This window comes from Cnephaeus nilssonii (assembly GCF_951640355.1).
Source record: "Cnephaeus nilssonii genome assembly, chromosome: 20".
In the NCBI taxonomy this organism is placed as follows: Eukaryota; Metazoa; Chordata; class Mammalia; order Chiroptera; family Vespertilionidae; genus Cnephaeus; species Cnephaeus nilssonii.
The window spans coordinates 42,139,372-42,160,308 of NC_137091.1; the positions used below are offsets into that span (position 1 = coordinate 42,139,372).

The window sequence follows — 20,937 nt, forward strand, 5'->3', positions numbered from 1 at the left end:
CCCTTGGGAAATGGCAGAAACAGCCCTAGACTGAGTGTGAGTTTTGTCACCGATAGCCCGTGTGCCCTGGGGCCTCAGTTTTCTCATCTGTAAAGTGGGGACATGATCGTGCTACCTCACAGGGCTGCTGTCCGTAAGAAAATGATGAACTGTAAAGTACCGAGGATGGTTTCAGGCACAGGGAGCACTTGAAAAATGTTAGCTATCATCATCATTATATTATTTTTATAATCCTCACCTGACAGTATATTTTTATTGATTTTTAGAGAGAGTGGAGAGAGAGAGATAGAAACATCAAGATGAGAGAGGAACATCTATTGGTTGCCTCCTGTAGGTGCCCTGACTGGGAATCGAACCCGCAACCTTTTAGGTATATGGATGATGCTCCAACGAACTGAGCCACCCAGCCAGGGCAATTATTTTTTTATTATTAGTACCTGCTTCATGAATATAAGTTCTTACCACAGTGTCTGACACATGGAAGTGTTCTCTAAGTGGGGAGGTGAGCCTGTAAGATTGGGGTTTTGTTGGGAAATATGAAAAGGCGGGGAGACCCCTCTTCCTCCATCACTTCCCCCCTAGGGGCTGGCCTGGCTTTTCCCTGCCTCCTGGAGGAGAGATGTCTTCTCACGGGTAGGATGAGGCCCTGCTCCCATTCTCCTGCCTCAGCACCTCTGTGATACTCTTCATCCTCATGCCACCTTCTTCAGTGTTGCCTTCTTCCATCCCTCTGCACCACTACTTCCTTCCTTCTTCTCTCCCTCTCCCCTCGCTTCCGCCAACAAATCCTTCCTGGGCACCCACTATGTGCCAGGCCTTATTTTACAATGTTTTTTTTTTCTAAGTCCTCACCTGAATATATGTTCCTATTGATCTTCAGAGAGAGAAGAAGGGGGGGGGGAGAGAGAGAGAGAGAGAGAGAGAGAGAGAAACATCAATTGGCAGCCTCCCCTATGCGTCCTGACGGGGGATCAAACCCATAACCTAGGTATGTGCTCTGACCAGGAATCGAACCCACAACCCTTTGGTGCATGGGACAACGCCCAACCAACTGAGCCACCCGGCCAGGGCCCGGCCTTGTTTTAGGTCCTGGGGATATATCATGAAACAAGACAAGCAGTCCCTCTACTTTACATCCAGTCACTTTTAACATGTATGTTGTGTCTCCCCCACAAAGCGCATTCATATAAGCATACAATGGTAAAAAAAAAAAAAAAGTCTCTCCAAGGACCCCTGAAACCATCTAGGGGTGCTAGGTGGTTGCTGTATCAGACTAGTGGAAATTTGGAGCCCCCTCCTCAGCCAGTCTCAGCAGCGGAGACCTCCCACCTGTTCAAGCTCAGAACTCTAGGTCCCAGGCGTCCCCATCCTGGCCACCAGTCTGGCCTTCTCTCGAGTCTGCATGTACCTTCCTATTTGCGGGCACTTCTCACCGGGCGAGTCCCAATCCCCCTGGGAAGAGGCCAGGCCTCTATTTCCCAGCCTGCCTTGCAGCAAGGGGAGGCACGTGACCTCTGCTGAACCTGAAGCCCCCAAGCCTCACACATCCCACCCTGTTTGAATACTCAGGACTCTGCCTGTGAAAAAGCTCTTCCTTCTGCTGAAGCAGAATCCAGATGCCAGAACTTTCCACCCCCGTCTCAGCTCTTTCCTTGGGTTCAGGTAGCTCCCTCTGCTCATGCCAGGGACTGGAGAGATGCCAGCTTTGGCGCTCCTGATTAATCTGTGTCCCTCGGCTACACGTGCAAGAATCTCCACCTTGGGAAGGGGCTGTCTTTCCTCTCCTAGTTTTAAAAAATATATATTTTATTGATTTTTTACAGAGAGGAAGGGAGAGGGATAGAGAGTTAGAAACATCGATGAGAGAGAAACATCGATCAGCTGCCTCCTGCACATCTCCTACTGGGGATGTGTCCGCAACCAAGGTACATGCCCTTGACCGGAATCGAACCTGGGACCTTTCAGTCCACAGGCCGACGCTCTATCCACTGAGCCAAACGGGTCAGGGCTCCTCTCCTAGTCTTTATGAGTCCCTGGTCTCCGCCCCCCTCGGTTCCCCCGCCCCCCAGGAGTGTTTCTGAAAAGAGCGACCAAACTCCCCTGCCCCTCTAAATAATGTTTACCTGCCCCAAAGATCTGGGGATCTGGGGTGCTGGGAAGGAGTGGCACTTCTTACTGTCCGAGAGTGGACCCTGAAAGGTGGCTCTGATCGGAAAGGGAGGCCACTCGTGCAAAGGTAGGGCTGAGGGGTGTATGCTGTAGAGGTGCTGTTTTCTGTGACAGGTGTCTGGGAAGCCAAAGCTGGGTGCTGTACCCACGGCACCTGCTCCTGTCTGGGGTCCGGGGTGGCAGTGTCCCGTGTTCTGTGGAGGTATTCGGAGGTGGAGGTGTGATGCTGATCTTGTCATAGGGGCGTGTGAGGATGCTGGATGGTGCCGCCGAGAGTTGGGGGGAGGGAGGGGGCGTCAGGCCTGGGATGCCTTTCTGTGAATGATGGTGTGGCCCGCTCGTGTGAGAAGTGTAACACTACTGGCGCGTGCCGCGGGAGGGATGCACGCCGGAAGGTGTGATGCTGACTGTGTGTGGTGACACGGTCTCTGAGGGAGAGCAAGGTGGGTGGGGTATGACTCCCTGGGGGGGGGGGGGAATTCGCCATGGAGTGGCGAAACAGGACTCTGACATTCTCATGGCAACAACAATCATAGTAATAATAATAAGAAAAAGTGACAGCTATTGTTTATTGAGTGCTTGCCATCTGCCAGGCCTTGTGCTATGTACTTTGCATACGCAACCTCATTTAACCCACACAACAGCCTGGAGAGGCAGAGGGAGGGCCACGGTCCCCATTTTTCAGACGAGGAGACTGAGACTCTGAGCAGCGAAACCACGTGCCGCCTGACAGCCCCACACCCAGCACGGACAGGGCGGAGACGGGCCCTGGAAGGTCCCACTGGGGCGCCCTTAACCTGGCGCCGTGGTCTTTGTGTTACAGAGTGAGGGATGCTGGGAGCAAGACCTGGCTGGAGGAAGCTACATTTGGGGGGTGAGGTGTGCGTTTCTGTTTATATGTGGGGGTGACAGAGGTGGGAACACAGCCAGAAGGACGGGGGCCATTCTATTGGACCTTCAGGGTTACCATCTGTACTCAAGGGGGGACGCTCTTTGTTACTGGCCCTCAGACTGGGGTCATTTGTTCCCCCTCACTGGAGTTTCCATCCTCCGCTTCACCTAACGCCACCTAGAGCTTCATCTCCCTCCCAGCCGCCTCTGCCTGCCAGCCACAGGACCCAGAGCAGTGTAACAGCCACCATCTCGTCTACCAGCCCCCAAGAACGGGGCAGGTGCCCTGGGCAAGAACTCGGTGTGCCCAGTCGGCCACAACTTGCTGTGACAACCCGAGGACTTCCTCGGCTCGCTGAGCCTATCCCCACCTGAAGAGGAGGCTCCCTACGGGGTCTGCCCGCACCATGGAGGCAGCCTCCCCAGTTCGAATCACGGCTCTGCCTCTGATTAGCTGGCTGACTTCGGGCAAGTTACTTAAGCTCTCTGGGCCGCACTGTGCCGTCTGTAAGATGGATAACATAATGGAATGGTAAGGATCCAATGACTGGTCGGTACCAAATGTTTTCCATAATTATTCTTGGCACACTGTAGACCATCAGTGCTAGCCATCATTGCAATTTATTATTATTATTATTATTATTATTATTATTAATGTTACATCCTAGATACTGGAAGAATGAAATGAATGAAATGAATGAAATACTGCATGGAAGGCATTACGCAATTATACTGGTAGCTTTTATTATTATTATTATTGTTGTTGTTGTGGTCACTGTTATTTCCCGATTTGGCAGATGGTGGTAACACCGAGGCTCAGAAAAGGGATGCTGACCCAACACCCCACAGTCATGAAAGTATCAGAAAGAGCCCTCACTTCTGAGATGAAAGTCCCGGACCCTTGCCCATCCCTGCCCCCGAGTGCTTCTCTAAATGGAGGATTGCCCCTTTGCATTGCTGGGCCTCAGTTTACCCGTGGGTCAGTGGGGGCGGAGGACAGGCGAGAGCCTGGAGCAGCGGTCCCTAAGGGCTCACCCTAGTTTCCCTGTTGCAGAGAGTAAGTAAGCACATGAGCTCTGGAACCCGGCACCGGGGTTGAGCAGACCCCAGCTCCACCACGGATGAGCTGTGTGACTGGGCCGTGGCTTCATTTCCCTGCGCCTCAGTTCTACTCATCTGAAAGAGCAGCTCAAATCATCTCCCTGGAGGAATTTACTGGGAAGTGAATCCCTGTCTCAGAGTCTGACTCAGGGTAGGGTGCCAAGGGCTTGGGCCTGACCAGCTTTGGCAGAGAGGTTGTGCTACTCCGAGGACACCGATTTGGAGCATCTCAGCCCCTTTAAGAGAAGAATGGGATTCCCCCTCCCCACCAGCGGGGGCGGGGCTGGGCTGCCGGCTGGGTTCTGGGGCCACCTGGGTCCCTGACCCTCTCAGCGACTGGGCACGGCAATGGGACAGGAAGGAGGGAAGGAAGTCGGAGGGGCCATATTCATGTGCGTGTTGGGGGTGGGGGAGCAGGAAGAAGGACAGGAAACTCACTCCCAACCCCTCCCCCACTTCCCTTTCCTCCAATTTCTGCTGGACACCCTCCTAGGCGGCCAGGGGGGTCCCGATTCCTGTCCCACCTGGACAGGGGTGGGGGGAGCACTGGGATAGAAGGAAGAGACTCAGCTATGTTAGTCTGGGGGGAGGACGCGGGAGGTCCCCAACCCGACCCACTCCAGCGCCTGGCCGCCTGGCAGCGGGAAGGTGCACTCTGCCTGAGGCCATCCCGCTCCCATCCGGAGGAAAAGGCCGGAGGAAGCCGAGATTTTGGCCAAGGTGACCACCAGGAGGGGCCCGTCTGCTCTGGGGTCTCCCTCCTTCCAGGGCTAATGGGCTGGGCTCGGAGGACCCCCCAAAACGGCCTGCTCCTGAGACACACACCTAGCGTTCCCCGCGTGTCTTTTATTCTCCCGTACACATCCCTCTTCAGGCCACACACAGGGACGGCCCCTCTGCTGTGGTGTCACACACACACTCCCTGGACAGCCACACACAGTCACCCCCACCTCCCCGGTGTCACACGCTCCACCATTCCCCTCACACACACCTCTCCCCTGGTTACAGATATACACACGCTGGGTGTCCCCCCCACACACCCTTCCCTTTCCATACCCCTGGGTGTCATCTGCACATGGTCCCTGTTCCCGGTGCACCCAGGGAGCCCCAACCTCTCCCTCGTCATACACCCACCTCCGCTGGGGCACACCCCCCCTCTGATGTCATTGTTGCACACCTCCGTGCCTCACACCCAGCCACAGCCTCTCCGGAGTCACACCCACACCATTTTCTTGTCACATACCCTCACTGGCTTCTCCTGGTCCCACCCCACCCCAGACACGCCTGTGTCACACACTGAACTGCCTCCCCCTGATCCGCACAGCCTCTCCTGGCTCACACCCAGAGCCAGCCCATTCAGCGTCCCCCACACACCCGCTGGCGTGTCACACACACCCTCACTCCTATACCGCTGCCACTTTTGGGGTGACATGCACACACTTTTCCTTGTTACACCGACCAGGGTCTCAAACATGGATCCCAACCCCTCTCATCTGCCCTCTCTCTTACACACACACACACACACACACACACACACACACACACCCTCTTTCCTGCCATGTCCATGATCCCTCATGCCACACATTCAGGCCTTCCAGGGCCCACACGCACACACGAACACACACGAACACACACACACACGCACACCTGTCCCAGCCACACATTCTCCCACCCAGCTCTACACACCCACCCTTTCCTCCAGCTCCCCAACACACCCACCCAGCTTGTGCCCACACGCAATCGCGCCCGTGGCCCGCACATGCCTCCCTCCAGGACAACCCCGGCTCAGGACATCCCCAGGGAGGAGGCGGAAAGCTCCGAGTCCTCAGGCCTCCTCGCCTGCTTCCCCTCCCCCCGCCCGGACACGCCAGCCGGGAACACCCCTGCCCCAAAGGGTCACATCACACACCCCTCAAGGGCACGGACACCGGCTCAGAGGGACCCACGCCCCCATCCTTTGCGCCCCCCCCCCCCCCGCCCCGCCAAGGACACTTACCACCCCCTCCCCCGCCCCCCCAACTCCTCTGGTCGCAGACAAAGCTCCCAGCCCCGGGCCGCGGCCAGAAAGGGAGGGGGTCCGGACTCTCCCCAACTCCCCTCTCGGTTCCGGGCCTCGGGAGGGGCGCCTTCCCCCTCCCTAGAGCCCTTGCACCTGCCAACTGGGGAGAGAGGAGGATGGAGAAAGGCGAGGCCCCTGCCCGCTCCCCCGCCCCGAGCGCAGCCCTCTCTCACCTCCCGTGTTGCTGCGCTTGGTGCAGACCACCTCGGGGGGCGTTTCGAGGGGCCTCTTGCGGGAATCCGGGGCCTCGGGCTCCATGGGGGGGGCCTGGGGCGGCGGCTGCTGCTGCTGCTGCTGCGGCTGCGGCGGCGGCGGCGGCGGCTGCTGTGGCGGCGGCGACGGCTGCTGGGGAGGCTGGGGTTGCGGCGGCGGCGGCGGGGGCGGCGGCGGCTGCGGGGCCGCGGAGGCCGTGAAGAGGCCGTGCACCGCGCCGGCGGCCATCATCCTCATGGTGGGGGGGGGGGGGGGCAGAGGGGAGAGGGGAGGGGGAGGGAAGGGGATGTGGGAGGAGGAGGGGGCGGCGGCGGAGGGATGGGGGAGGGGGAACCCCAGAGAGGGAAGGAGGGAGGGAGCTGGTTCTGGGGGGCTGACAGAGACAAGAGAACGGATGTGAGCAGTATGGGAGGGCCAAGGGGGTCCCCGATGGGGTCCGGAGAAAACTCAGGGGTGGGGTCTCTCTCGAAATCAGGGAGCCCGGGGACTGGCCGCGCCACTGGAGGGATGGGACTCCCTTCTTTGCTACCCCGGGAGGAGGGCCGAGCCCCCCAGACCCTGCTCGGGGCGGGGGGCCGGAGCTGGGAGGCGGAGGCAGCCGCTAGTGGGGACGTGGGGGTCGGCGGGCACGGGTGGCAGCGGCGGCAGGGCTGGCGGCGGCTGCTGGACCGAGCATCTTCTTTCCCGGAGGCTCCCACAGCGGCCTGGCCCCGCCCACCCACGCAAGGCCACACCCATGCCGGTCAAGGCCACGCCCCTCGGCGCCCCATTGGCCTGCCCTTGAAGCCTTAGACCACGCCCCCATGTGTTGGCCACGCCCCTCCCACAGCTGCCGGAGGGACCCAGCTCCCCCAGGCTACAGTAGGACCCCAGACTCAGGCAAAGCTTCCCCGCCCCTCACCAGTAAAGAACGTTTGCTGAGCACTTGCTAGGTGCCCGGTCCGGTTCTAAGTAAGCGCTTCACAAACATCACGTTGAATCCCCAGAGCAACCAGGCCCCTTTAGGTACTCTTATTATTCCCATTTTACAGATGAGGAAACTTAGCCTCAGCAACTTGACCTCACTTGGTCGGGATAAGAAATCCCACGTCACATGTCTCCCACCCCAGCTGGGACGTTCCTCCTCGAAACCTTTCATCTCTTCCCGGAAGAATGAACACAGGGTTACTGCAAGGCCCCTGGGTATTCATTCAATGAATACCTGAGTTAAAGCATGTAGCTCTGAGCCTAGCACACAACTGGTGTTCAATTCAATCAACACTTTAAGTGTCAGGCACTGTCCCTTACAACGCTGGGGAACAAAGCAGTCGTCCCTTGTAAAGTATTACTATTCACGTCATGAAGGAAAACAAATTTTCAGATGACCAAGTGGAGGCCCAGGAGCCTGGAGTGTGGCTCGTCCAAGGGCACACAGATAGACAGAGGGGGAACTGGGATTTGAATGAAGGACAAGTTTAATTCCAGAGCCTAAAATCATTGACAGTATGGGGTATTTCCTTGGAATTGATCATTGCTAATAGTTAATGTTCACTGATACATGAATTTTCTTCTCCTTAGATTCCTGGTCTCCAAGGATTCTTTCCTTCCCACGTCAGCCAGAGGCAAGATGAGGCTCAGAAGAGGCCTGGGTGAGGGTGATTGTGGCAGCTGGGGGCTCCTCCCTCTGCTCCAGCCCACTGCTGCCCCTCCCTTGCCATGCTCTCAGGTCCCCAGGATGGAGAGGGTAGCAGATGGCCTGAGGTGGATGGGGTGGCCACCCATCTGTCCCCTCCCCCTATTGTCCCCAGAGCCAAGGGGGGTTGTAGGGGGCTGTGGTCCACTGCAGTCTGGATCCTCCCCCTCCATCTTCCAGGAGGAAGCTGAGGAACTGGTTGCCATGGAGACGGAGAAGAGGCAGAGGGATGCAGGGAGATACTGGGGTCAGGCGGAGAGGAGATCCACACCTTAGACCCTTTGAGTCACATATACTCACACCACGCAGGTACATATTTCAACATCCATGGAACTGGGTGTGAAGTCCCGCCAGTCCCCGTCACACAAGCCTTCTTGCAGACACCCAGGTACACACTCTCAACAGTTTCACATAGGCACACTCTCATGTATGAAAAAGACTCATGGGGGATAGGTACACGGGTGCGCATACACACACACACACACTCACACACTCTCTTTAATAACGCATAATGCACATTCAGTCATGCAGACCCAAAGCCGTACCACAGGCACTCACACACAAATAGACACATGCACATCTGATATCTGAGTATTTTCCAGGTGCACACATTCAGAGCCAAAACTACTCCACACTTGGCCACGCACGCCCTGAGAAGTTATGAGTACATGATTGCAGCCACAAAACCAGCACAACCTATGTTACATAAGGCATACATGTTAGAGACATGTGAAACACACTGACACACAGACTCAAGTGTGTCTTCCACACAAAGTGGGTGATCACACACATTTAGATACATGTCCCACATCGTCTAATGCACACAATACAGGAGACCTCACAGATCACTCAGCAGCATACACAGCACACATGGAGTCCCGTGTGCTGCTCAGCCCCCACCCCCTAGTCATGCCTGCAGCCCCAGCTCTACAGTCCCCCCCAAGCCCTCCCATTTGGACACACACAACAGCATGGTCGGTCACGCACTCACACTCACACACAAACACAAACCTCCTCCTAGATATTTTTAAACCCAGGCTAGTTCTGCTGCTATGGTAACCGCCCCAAACCTATTGCCATAGCAACCCAACGTCAGCTTTCCAAGCACCAAATCCTGGGGGATTGCAGGGCCCCAATCAGAGGCCAGGGGAGGGGGCTGCTGCACCCTCTGCCATCATCCGTGCCACCCCAGTCCCCTCATCCTAGAGTCTTCAGGGAAGCAGCCACTGGAGGCTGGGCAGGGGCTGGAGCCAGAAATACAAGACCATCGGACTGAGCTGGGACAAGGGAAGCCCTCAACTTGCTTTTTCCTCCTGCCGATCAGAGCTTTCTGGAGGGGACCGTGGGCCAAAAGTCAGCCTGCATCTGGACACACAGCCTGGGCTCAAAGCCTGGGTCGGCCACTTACATGCTGTGCGACTTGGGCGTTATCCTTAACGCTTTCCGAGTCTTACGTTCCTTAATTTGGAAACGCTTGCTGCTGTTGCTGTCGAAACTAACACCTTAAAGGACTATTGTGACTCGGTGGTGAAAAGCCAGGCAGACCGGCACCCAAATTCTGACCCTCCCGCTTTCGAGCTCTATCAACTCAAGAAGGGGCCTCCCTTGTCCTGGCTGGTGTGGCTCAGTGGATAGAGCGCCGGCCTTCCGACTGAAGGGTCCCGGGTTCGGTTCTGGTCAAGGGCACGTACCTCGGTTGCAGGTTCAATTACTGATCGGGGTGTGCAGGAGGCAGCCAAAAAATAAAAAGAAATAAAAAGAAAAAGAACAGAAAGGGCCTCCTTGACAAAGTTCAGGGGCCAATAGTAGTCCAATTACACAGGGGTGCGGGTAAGATTTCCAACAAAGGGGTGTGGTTGCTGACCTAATAAGTTTGCACGTATTCTAACGTATTTAAGTCTTAAACATGGTCTTGGGGGCAGATACTATTATTATTATTATTTTTTAAAGTATATTTTATTGGTTTTTTACAGAGAGGAAGGGAGAGGGATAGAGAGCCAGAAACATCGATGAGAGAGAAACATCAATCAGCTGCCTCCTGCACACCCCCTACCGGGGATGTGCCTGCAACCAAGGTACATGCCCTTGACCGGAATCGAACCCGGGACCCTCCAGTCCGCAGGCCAACGCTCTATCCACTGAGCCAAACCGGCCAGGGCAGCAGATACTATTATTATTCCTGTTTTGCAGAAAAGGAAACCGAGGCTCGGAGAGCTTGCCTGGGATCACACAGCTACAAAGTTTTGAAGCAGGGGATTTGAACCGAGGGGGTGAAAGACACATGTTTAGCCATTGCTGTCTCCTGCTTCTCCAAGAGGGGAGTTTGGAGAGGGTGATAGGATGGCTGATTCTTGGAAATGCTTTCTCGCCTCAGTTTGCTCACCTGCAAAATGGGAGTTAAGAGGATCCTGCTGGCTGCACTGTTGGAGGATCTATGAAGCAGCTTGCACCCAGGGGCTCTGAGGACAGGCTGGGGCACCCGAGTGCTTTGTGTAGGTGGGGAGCAAATAGGGAGGGGGAGGCAAGCGGGCAATTGGGTAGGTGCAGGAGAGAGGGAGGCGGCTGGGGCTCAAGCCCTGCTTTTCTCTTTCCCAGCCTGGTGACCTCAGCCATGAACTTTCTCTAGTCTGAGCCTCAGTCTTCCTATCTGTCAATTGGGTGGTGAGAAACCCAGGAGCCGAAGGAGGTAAAACCACTTAGCATGGGTCCCAGTGAAGAGCTGATACTAGTATCATCTATCCAGTCTGTACATGGGATTTAGGAGCGGTGGGACTGTTCCATGCAGGGTTCTGCAAACTTTTTCGACCCACCGTAAGAAATACACTTAGTCAGTCCACTGGTAAGGCTCAGTGGTTGAGCGTCGACCCATGAACCAGGAGGTCACTGTTTGATTCCCGTCAGGGCACATGCCCTGGTTGTGGGCTCAATCCCCAGTAGGGGGCGTGCAGGAGGTAGCTGATGGATGATTGATTCTCTTTCATCATGGATGTTTCTATCTCTCCCTCTCCCTTGCTCTCTCTGAAATCAACAAAAACCTATAAGAAATATAAAAACATTTAAGAAAAAATAGAATGGACAGGGAAGACCTCACTGAGGAGGTGACATTTGAGCAGAGACACGAAAGAGGTGAGGTCATGTGGATCTCCGGGGAAAGAGCGGTCCAGGCAGAGGGAAGAGCAGGTGCAAAGGCCCTGAGGCAGGAGTGTACCTGGCCTGTTGGAGGAAGGAGGAGGAGCCCAGGAAAGTTGGAGAGTGGGAGGGATGAGGCCAGAGAGTGAGGCAGGGAGCTGACTGTGTCTGCTCTGAGGGCCACAGTAAAGTCTTCGCTTTGACTCAGAGGGAACTGGGACCGTGGGAGAGTTTGGAGGAAGGATGTGAGTTGATTTAGGTTTTATCACAAGATCCTTTTGGCTGCAGGTGAACAGTCCTGCCGGGTGGGTGGGGGTGGGTGGGCAGAAGTACGGAGGTGATGTTGACCATGCAGGTGGGAAGTGCTGGTGGTTGGGCCTGGGTGACAGGTGGGAAGACATCACCGGAGTCCCGGTTCTCCCATGTGACTTTGGGCAAACCATTTCACCTCTCCTGAGCCTCAGTTTCCCCATTACCAAACGGGAGTGATCATAAAACACCTACCTCTCAGCGCTCCTGTGTGGTGTCCGTGTGACAGAGCTGAGACAGAGCCCTTGGCACGGAATGTGTGCTCAGCAAACATTGCCTGCCATTGTCACCGTTACCCCCCAGGCTCCCAGGGCAGGGAACTCCTGTGTCCTGTCCAGTGGGGCAAGGAGGCCTTCGGGGAGGACGAGGAAGAGGGGTCTGACTTTGCATAATGAGTATGTGTATATCTGACCCCGGGGTAGCTGAGTCAGAGAATCTGGGAGCAAAAGTCTTTGTGCTGCAAAGGTTTTGAGGGGTCCTTTGTTCCTCGCAGCCTCTTTGTAGAATGGGGAGGTGGAGGTCCAGGATGGTTTCGCCGTGCCCGGGAGCCCACAGTGAGCTGGGGGCTGAGCCAGGGCTCGAATCCATCCCAGTCCTGGCTGCCTCCTTGGTGATGATGGCATCTGACCACGTCCCCTCCCCCCCAGCCTTAATATCTTCCTATGACTTCCTACTGCCTCTGGGATCGATTCCAAACTCTCCCAGTTGTTCAGGCCAAAAACCTTGCATTTGCCCTTGACACCCCCTCTTTGCCTCACACCCACAACCAATCCATCAGCGAACGCTCTCTGCTGCACCTTTAGATTCCAAATCTGACCTCATGTCGCTGCCTCTGTCAACACCGCCAAGGCCCGGGCCCTCAGCAGCTCCCCCGGACTCATAGGACCTTTCCTGAGCTCCCCACTCCCACCCGTGCCCACCATTTCAACAGACAGAGTTCTTCTTCTTCTTCTTCTTTTTTTTAACTACAGCATTAGTTTTGATTTAAAATTTATATTTCTTTCAACGTGTGGTAGAGGGACAAACAAGTCAGCAACTTGAAAAAAAATTTAGATCTTTAACTTAGACTGTAAGCAAAAATATGTAACTCACAATATATTTGAATATGTTATTGTACCTAGGAAAACAGAGTTTTAGGAAAATTTTGGAGAAGGCATACATTTTTTTTAAGTTTAGAAGTACAATAAACATTTTAAAATTAAAATCACTAGATTTAACAGTTCAATTCTTTTATTTTTCAAAAAAATATTTTTATTGATTTCAGAGAGTAAGGAAGAGAGAGAAAGAGAGAGAGAGAGAGAGAGAGAGAGAGAGAGAGAGAGAAACATCAATGATGAAAGAGAATCATTGATCGGCTGCCCCCTGCACGCCCCCTACTGGGGATTGAGCCTGCAACCTGGGCATGTACTCTTTTTTTTGTTTTTTATATGTTTTATTGATTTTTTACAGAGAGGAAGGGAGAAGGAGAGAGGGTCAGAAAAACTCATGAGAAACATCGATCAGCCGCCTCCTGCACACCCTGCCACTGGGGATGTGCCCGCAACCAAGGTACATGCCCTTGACCAGAATCGAACCCGGGACCCTTCAGTCCGCAGGCTGACGCTCTATCCACTGAGCCACACCGGTCAGGGCTGGGCATGTACTCTTGATCGGAATCGAACCCAGGTCCCTTTAGTCCACAGGCGGACGCTCTATTCACTGAGCCAAACCAGCTAGGGCAACAGTATAATTTTAAAACTGTTCATGCTAAAGGCAAAACCACCTATACTATAAGACAACCAATTGATTATATATACACTATATATGACAGTATTTCTACCTTTTGTCCATCCATGGTCCTTCGTGCCAAATCATTGCCCACAGGAACCCCCAGTTTGGGGTGTGGCGAAGAAGGAAACTTGATTGGCACACAGCTCACTGTGCTACAGCGGGACTGAGAACAGCATGGCCGGGAGGCAGCCTCGGCCAGGCAGGCCGGGCCAGGCCCCACGCTGCGGACAGCTCGCTTCGCTCTGCTCCAGACTGGCCTGCGGAGCTGTGCTGGTCGGCCCCACCTCGCTCCGGTCCGCTCCACCCTGTGCCACTCTGCTCCGGCCTGCGCTGCTCTGTGCTGGCGGGACATCTTCCGGGTGTCCGCGCAGCCAGGCCGTCTTCAGTCTCCCATGGGAAGGGAACGTGCACTTCCAGAGGTCATTCTTTTAAAAAGCAAGTCAGATCATACACGGCACTGTAGGCAAGAGAAAATTAAAAAAAAAAAAAAAAAAAAAAGGGATTTCTGTAAGAACTTTGAGCAGGGGTCCTCAAATTTTTTAAACAGGGGGCCAGTTCACTGTCCCCCAGACCATTGGAGGGCCGGACTATAATTAAAAAAAAAACTATGAACAAATTCCTATGCACACTGCACATATCTTTTTTTAAAAAATATATTTTATTTATTTTTTTACCGAGAGGAAGGGAGAGGGAGAGAGAGTTAGAAACACTGATGAGAGAGAAACATCAATCAGCTGCCTCCTGCACACCTCCTACTGGGGATGTGCCCGCAACCAAGGTACATGCCCTTGATTGGAATCGAACCTGGGACCCTTGAGTCCGAAGGCCGACGCTCTCTCCACTGAGCCAAACCAGTCAGGGCTGCACATATCTTATTTTGAAGTAAAAAAACAAAACGGCAAAAACACCCGCATGTGGCCCGCGGGCCGTAGTTTGAGGACGCCTGACTTTGAGGAACAGTGTAGATTTCTGGCCTTAGGTTTGCGGAGGGAGAAGGAGCTTTCTGGGCATCTCTCCCACAGCGTGGGCATTTACAAATATTATGGATGGGGAAACTGAGGCACAGGAGGTTAAGTCACTTGTAGCAGACCTGGGACTTGAACCCTGGCCACCTGGCTGGAGAAGCTCCCTCCTTAACCATTCTACCTCCCTGCCTCTTTCTCACATGTCTCTCTCTTTTCAGCCAACTTTCTCCAGGTATGCACCTCCCCCCCCCCCCCCCCCCCCCCCCGCCCCAATCTAGCTGCTTCTCTAGCTCATCACAGTGCATAGGATTAAGCTGATTCTATGCAATCATTTCTGGTTGAATTTAATTTTAGTAATTTCTCCCCTTCATCTCCACCCCCATCCCATAGGTACCCTCTCTAGGGTGCTGAACTTCTGGACCCCAATCCCTCTTCTATTCTTTCATGAAAATCCATGTATAGCCTTCAAGGTCATTTTGTGTTATATATTTCTTAAATTTGCAAAGACGCCTTTGAGCCACAAACCTCCCTTTCTTTCATTGTGCTTTCTGAGAGCTCTCTGCGTGGTTCTGCTTATTTCTAGCTCATGATGAGTGAGTCTGAGGAGGGCTCCGGAGAGGCTGCCAGGGCTAAGTCTCAGCCTGGCTGCTCACAAGCTGGATGGCCTGGGGCAGGTCACTTAACCTCTCTGGGCTCCAGTTTCTCCGTTTGTAAAACAGAGGCTGATGTCCTGGCTGGTGTGGCTCAGTTTGTTGGGTTTGCACTGAGAGGTTGCCAGTTAGATTCCTGGTCAGGTCTTATGCATGGGTTGTGGACTCGATCCCTGGTAGGGAGTGTGCAGGAGGCAGCCAATCAATCAATGTTTCGTTCAATGTTTCAATCTCTCTCTCTCTCTCTCTCTCTCTCTCTCTCTCTCTCTCTCTCTCTCTCTCTCTCTCTCTCTCTCCCCCCTTTCTCTTTCTCTAAAAAAGAGAGTGTTATCATATGTGGAATCTAAGTAACAAAATAAACTGATGAACGGAGTGGATCCAGAGACATGGAAGTGTGGAATCTCGGAGGGAAGTCAGGGGAGGGTGGGTGGGTGGGAGGTAATCAACCAAGGACTTTGTATGCATAAATGCATGGCCCATGGACACAGATAATGGGGCAGTGAGGGCCTGGGGTGGAGGGGGGGCAGGAGCAGGCTGGAGGGGGTCAATGGGGGGGGGGGGGCGGAAAGGGGGACATATGTAATACTTTCAACAGTAAAGAATTATTTTTAAAAAATAGAGGGTGTTGCCAAAACCGGTTTGGCTCAGTGGATAGAGCGTCGGCCTGCGGACTGAAAGGTCCCAGGTTCGATTCCGGTCAAGGGCATGTACATTGGTTGCGGGCATATCCCCGGTAGGGGGTGTGCAGGAGGCAGCTGGTCAATGTTTCTCTCTCATTGATGTTTCTAGCTCTCTATCCCTCTCCCTTCCTCTCTGTAAAAAAATCAATAAAATATATTTTAAAAAAATAGAGGGTGTTAAATAATGGTGCCTTTCTTATAAGGTCGTGGCAAGCTGGCATCTTCAAGCATTTGGCATCAGGCACTTGCTAAGGATTGCATTGGCTCCTTCTGTATTCCTGTGTGGTACTCCCTCATGTATCCCACAGTCTACTTCTGAAGCCCTAATAATGGACATAAAATTCCTTCCAACGCTCTGCCACCTGAACTGCCCTCATCCTCATTTGCATACATACCTCTTTTATGAGCCTGCTGGAGGGAGGGGAAATGGGGTTGTCAGCCATCTTCACATTTAATTTCCTAAAATATTGCCAGATTGCTCTTCAGAAAGGATGCACCCAACTGTACCCCTACCCTCAGTGCCGGATGGCCCCTCCTTACACACTCTTCTCTAGGACTTGGTGTTCTTAGACTGCCTAAGTTTGGCCAGACGAATGCATGTGAAAGCATTGCTTTACTTTCTTACGTAGATCAGTTTAGCATTTCTGGGCGTTAGTCTTCCTCGCCACCCAGAATTACTAAAAGCGAACACATGCCTGTGTGTGTGTGTGTGTGTGTGTGTGTGTGTGTGTGTGTGAGGCTTTGAATGCTAACACTTTAATATTTTAGCCCCTGTCACAGTAAACAAGGGGTCATAATAGTACCTCTCTCCCAGGTTGTTAAGACGATTTAATGGCTCAATCCAATAGTCCAGTGACCCACCCTCATGATAGAGCCTCTCACTGATAATCACACCCTCTGTCTAGGTTTGTTTTCTCCCCTTGGACTCCAAGACACCCCACGCTCATGATTTCCCTCCGTTCTAAGTAGCTGTTCCATCTCACTCTCCTCTGCTGTTTCTTTCTCATTTTGTTTTATTTTTTTAAACACTGGAGGGTCTTTAGTCCCCTTCTCCTTTCTCTCTTCATCACTCCTTTGGTGATGGTCTCCCAAGTTTACATATCTCTCTGGTTGGACCTGCCCCCCACCCTGAGTTCAGGTTCATATATTCATCTATCCTGTCAACACGTCCATTTGGAAGTCCATTAGGTACCTCAACATGTCCAAAAACAAACTCCTGATCTCCCCACCCCCGTGTAATCTCAATAAAGGAAACCTTCATTTTGGCAGATTCTCAGATCAAAAAATCTTGCAATCCTTTTTGACTTCTCCCTCCCAACACCCAACCCATCAGCAAATTCTGTCAGCTCTACCTTCAGAATATATGCAGATTCTAAACATGTCCCACCACCCCCACTGCTACCACCCTCATACAAGCTACCATCTCTCTTTTGAATCATTAAAAAAAATCTTTTGCTTAAAAATTTCTTATTGAGGTGAAAGCCACATATAAAATTAACCATTTTAAATGGCACAGCCCAGAGATATTTAGTACATTTGCAATATTATGAAAGCATCATCTCTATTCAGTTCCAGAACATTTCATCATCCCCAAAGGAGACCCCACACCCACTGAATGGTGACTCTCCATCCTTACATCCACCCCCCAGTCCCTGGAACCACTAATCTGCTTTCTGCCCCTGTGGATCTGCCTACTTTGGACATTTCATATGAGTGGAATCATACAATATCTGACCTTTTGTATCTGGCTTCTTTCACTTAGCATAATGTTCTGAAGGTTCCTCTATATTGTAGCATAGATCAGAACATTATGTTTTTTATGGCCGAATAATATTCCATTGTATGGCTATATCACATTTTGGTTATCCATTCATCCACTAATAGACATTTGGGTTGTTGCCACCTTTTGGCAATTCTGAATGGTGCTGCTATGACTATTTACGTACAAGTATTTGTTTAAACATCCGTTTTCAATTCTCCTGGGTGTATACGTTGGAGTGGAATCACTGGGTCATATGGTAATTTTATATTGAATTTTTTGAGGAATTGCCAAAATGTTGCCTCATTTCAATTATTTTAATAGCCTGTTTTTAAAAAATATATTTTTATTGATCTCAGAGAGGGAGAGGAAGAGATAGAAACATCAGTGATGAGAAGGAATCATTGACCGGCTGCTTTCTGCATGTTGGATCGAGCCCACAACCCAGGCACGTGCCCCCGACCGGAATCGAACCTGGGACCCCCCGATCCACAGGCCAACGCTCCATCCACTGAGCCAAACGGGCCAGGGCATAACAGCCTATTTTTGACACAACCACCAGCAGGACCACTTAAGGCATGAGTAGTGTTCCTGCTGCCCCCCACCTTCTGTGGGTCCCATCTCATTCAGAGCAAAACCCGAAGATCTCATTCACAATGGCCTACACGACTTGGCTTCTGACGGCCTCCCAGACACCTTCTACCACATTCCATTCACTCAGATTGGCCTCACTGTTCTTTTTAAAACTTTATATATATTTATTGATTTCAGAGAGGAAAGGAGAGGGAGAGAGATAGAAACATCAATGATGAGAATCATTGATTGGCTGCCTCTTGCACGTCCCCTACTGGGGATCAAGCCCGCAACCCAGGCATGTGCCCTTGACCAGAATGGAACCTGGGACCCTTCAGTCTGCAGGCCCACACTCTATCCACTGAGCCAAACCAGCTAGGGCCTCACTGTTCTTTAAATGCATCAGCATGTTCCCACCTCAGAGCCTTTGAATTGTTTCCTTTTTCTGGAATGCTCTACCCCTGCACCCAGGAGGCTGGCTCCTTCACTTACTGCAGGTCTCTGCTCTAAGTCAGCTTCTCTGAGATACCTTTGCTGACCACCCTGTCTGCTTTATTTTCTACCACAACACTTATCCTCATCTGACATTTCATTTTTTTAATTTACTTTAAATATATTTTATTGATTTTTTTTTTTTTTTTTTTACAGAGAGGAAGGGAGAGGGATAGAGAGTTAGAAACAACAATGAGAGAGAAACATCGATCAGCTGCCTCCTGCACACCCCCTACTGGGGATGTGCCCGCAACCAAAGTACATGCCCTTGACCGGAATCGAACCTGGGACCCTTCAGTCCGCAGGCTGATGCTCTATCCACTGAGCCAAACCGGTTAGGGCTATTTATTTATTTATTTATTTAAATATATTTCATTGATTTTAGAGAGGAAGGGAGAGCGGGAGAGAAAAAGAAACATCAATGATGAGAGAGAATCATTGATTGGCTGCCTCCTGCACGCCCCCTACTGGGGATCAAGCCCGCAACCCAGGCATGTGCCCTTGGCCGGAATTGAACCTGGGACCCTTCAGTCCGCAGGCCGATATTCTATCCATTGAGCTAAACCAGCTAGGGCTATTTTTTTTTTTTTATGGTTTATCTTCCTTTCACCAGGTCATGAGCTTTTTCTATTTGTTCATTGATACACCCAGCACCCTGGAAAGTTCCTGGAACTTAGCAAGTGCTCAGTAATGTTTGATGAATGAATGAATGAATTGAACTCTATTGATCGAGAAAAGTGAAGCCCACAGAAGATGCATGATTGGTGCGAGTGCCCCCAGCTGGTAATAGGAAGCATTGGGCTCTATTCCAGGTCTCTCTGACTGCAAAGCTCAAGCTCTTCTTTTTTTAATAGTGATATGTGTGTGTTTTTAAAAAAATGTTTATTATTATTTTTTATTTTTATTTTTTAGAGAGAGAGAGAAAGGGAGAGAAAAACATCGAGTGACCTCCTGCACAGCCTCCTGGGGATCAAGCCCGAAACCCAGGCATGTGCCCTGACCAGGAATCAAACCAGTGACTTCTTGGTGTATGGGACAATGCTCAACCAACTGAGCCACACCGGCCAGGGCCAAAGCTCAAGTGTTTAACTGGACTATTTTGTGACTTTTTTAAAAAAAAAATACATGTTATTGACATTTTACAGAGAAGAAGGGAGAAGGATAGAAAGTTAGAAACATTGATCAGATACCTCCTGCACACCCCTATTGGGGATGTACCCGCAACCAAGGTACATGCCCTTGACCGGAATCGAACCTGGGACCCTTGAGTCCGAAGGCCAATGCTTTATCCACTGAGCCAAACGGGTTAGGGCTATTTTGTGACTTTTATATCTAGGTCTCATCACAACCCTAAATGTTAGTCTGTCAGCAATACTCAGTTCACAAACAGGACAACTCATCCGCAGAGAGGAAAGGGGGTCCCTCAACCAGTTGGTGGGAATGGCACGACTGGTTATTTTGCTTCAGGGTAGGATTTCTGGTACGGGCCTCTGGCACTCACTGGCCACTCAGTAAATGCATAATGACTGGTTCAGGGGGTGTTTATAGGAAAGCTCATGGAAGCTTCAGGGCCCAGGATTTGCATAGACCCTTCCAAGGCCCTACCAATGGGCTCTTATGGTCTCGTTTACAGGAGGATATGTAAAATGCAATTGGTTGCTACCACTGTCTTTTTCCAATTCCTTTCCCCCTGTTGCACTTCTCTTTACCAGGGTGGTGATGGAGTAGTCAGGCATTTATGGGACCTAGCTGGGGGGAATGGGATTTGAGGATACACTGAGGTTGAGGTTTGTGGGTTATTTGGTGGGGGTTCATAGACACTTCCAGGTAGACTTAAATGACCTACCTAGTTTCATGGTGTAGGAATGGCTTCCAGGAATGCTCCTATCGTCCAGGGTGCTAGCTCCCTAGATGCAAGCCACTGTCGATTGTGGCATGAACTGTTCTATAAGTGTCTCACTCCAGAAGCACTTGCACAAGGGAGTTGAGTGAATAATTAAAAGGAATGGGCCAAGCCCTAGTCGGTTTGACTCAGTGGATAGAGCTTCGGCCTGTGGACCGAAGGGTCTTGGGTTCGATTCTGGTCAAGGGCACGTACCTCAGTTGCAGGCTCCTCTCCTGTCTGGGCCCTGGTCAATGTATTTCTCTCACATGAATATTCTCTCTGTCTTTCCCTCTCTCTTCCACTCTCTAAAAATCAATGGAAAAATATCCTTGGGTAAGGATTAAAAAAAAAAAAGGAATGAGCCAGAAGCCAGTCTGTGGAAACCTTTTCCAGAATTTCCAGCTAACAGATGAGTTAAACTTCATGAAAGTTTTCACGAATTTCCTGCAAATTTAGATAACGTCACCAATACTGACTTGTGAAGCTGAAACTTAAAAAAAAAAGAAATTCTGCCCTACCGGGTTTGGCTCAGTGGATAGAGCATCCGCCTGCAGACTGAGGGGTCCTGGGTTTGATTCTGGTCAAGGGCACATGCCCGGGTTGCTGGCTTGATCCCCAGT

At 51.8% G+C, this 20,937-nt stretch overlaps 1 protein-coding gene across 1 annotated transcript in view; it reads right to left on the reverse strand.

Annotated features, from left to right (window-relative positions):
• Positions 1-6,715, reverse strand: part of NOVA2 (NOVA alternative splicing regulator 2) — a 28,104-nt gene extending 21,389 nt beyond the window's left edge. Inside the window, exon 1 of the mRNA XM_079759516.1 lies at positions 6,394-6,715. Coding sequence (XP_079615642.1) covers positions 6,394-6,670 — 277 coding nt within the window. The 5' untranslated portion in view covers positions 6,671-6,715. The remainder of the gene's footprint in view (positions 1-6,393) is intronic.
• Between the last annotated feature and the right edge of the window lie 14,222 nt (positions 6,716-20,937).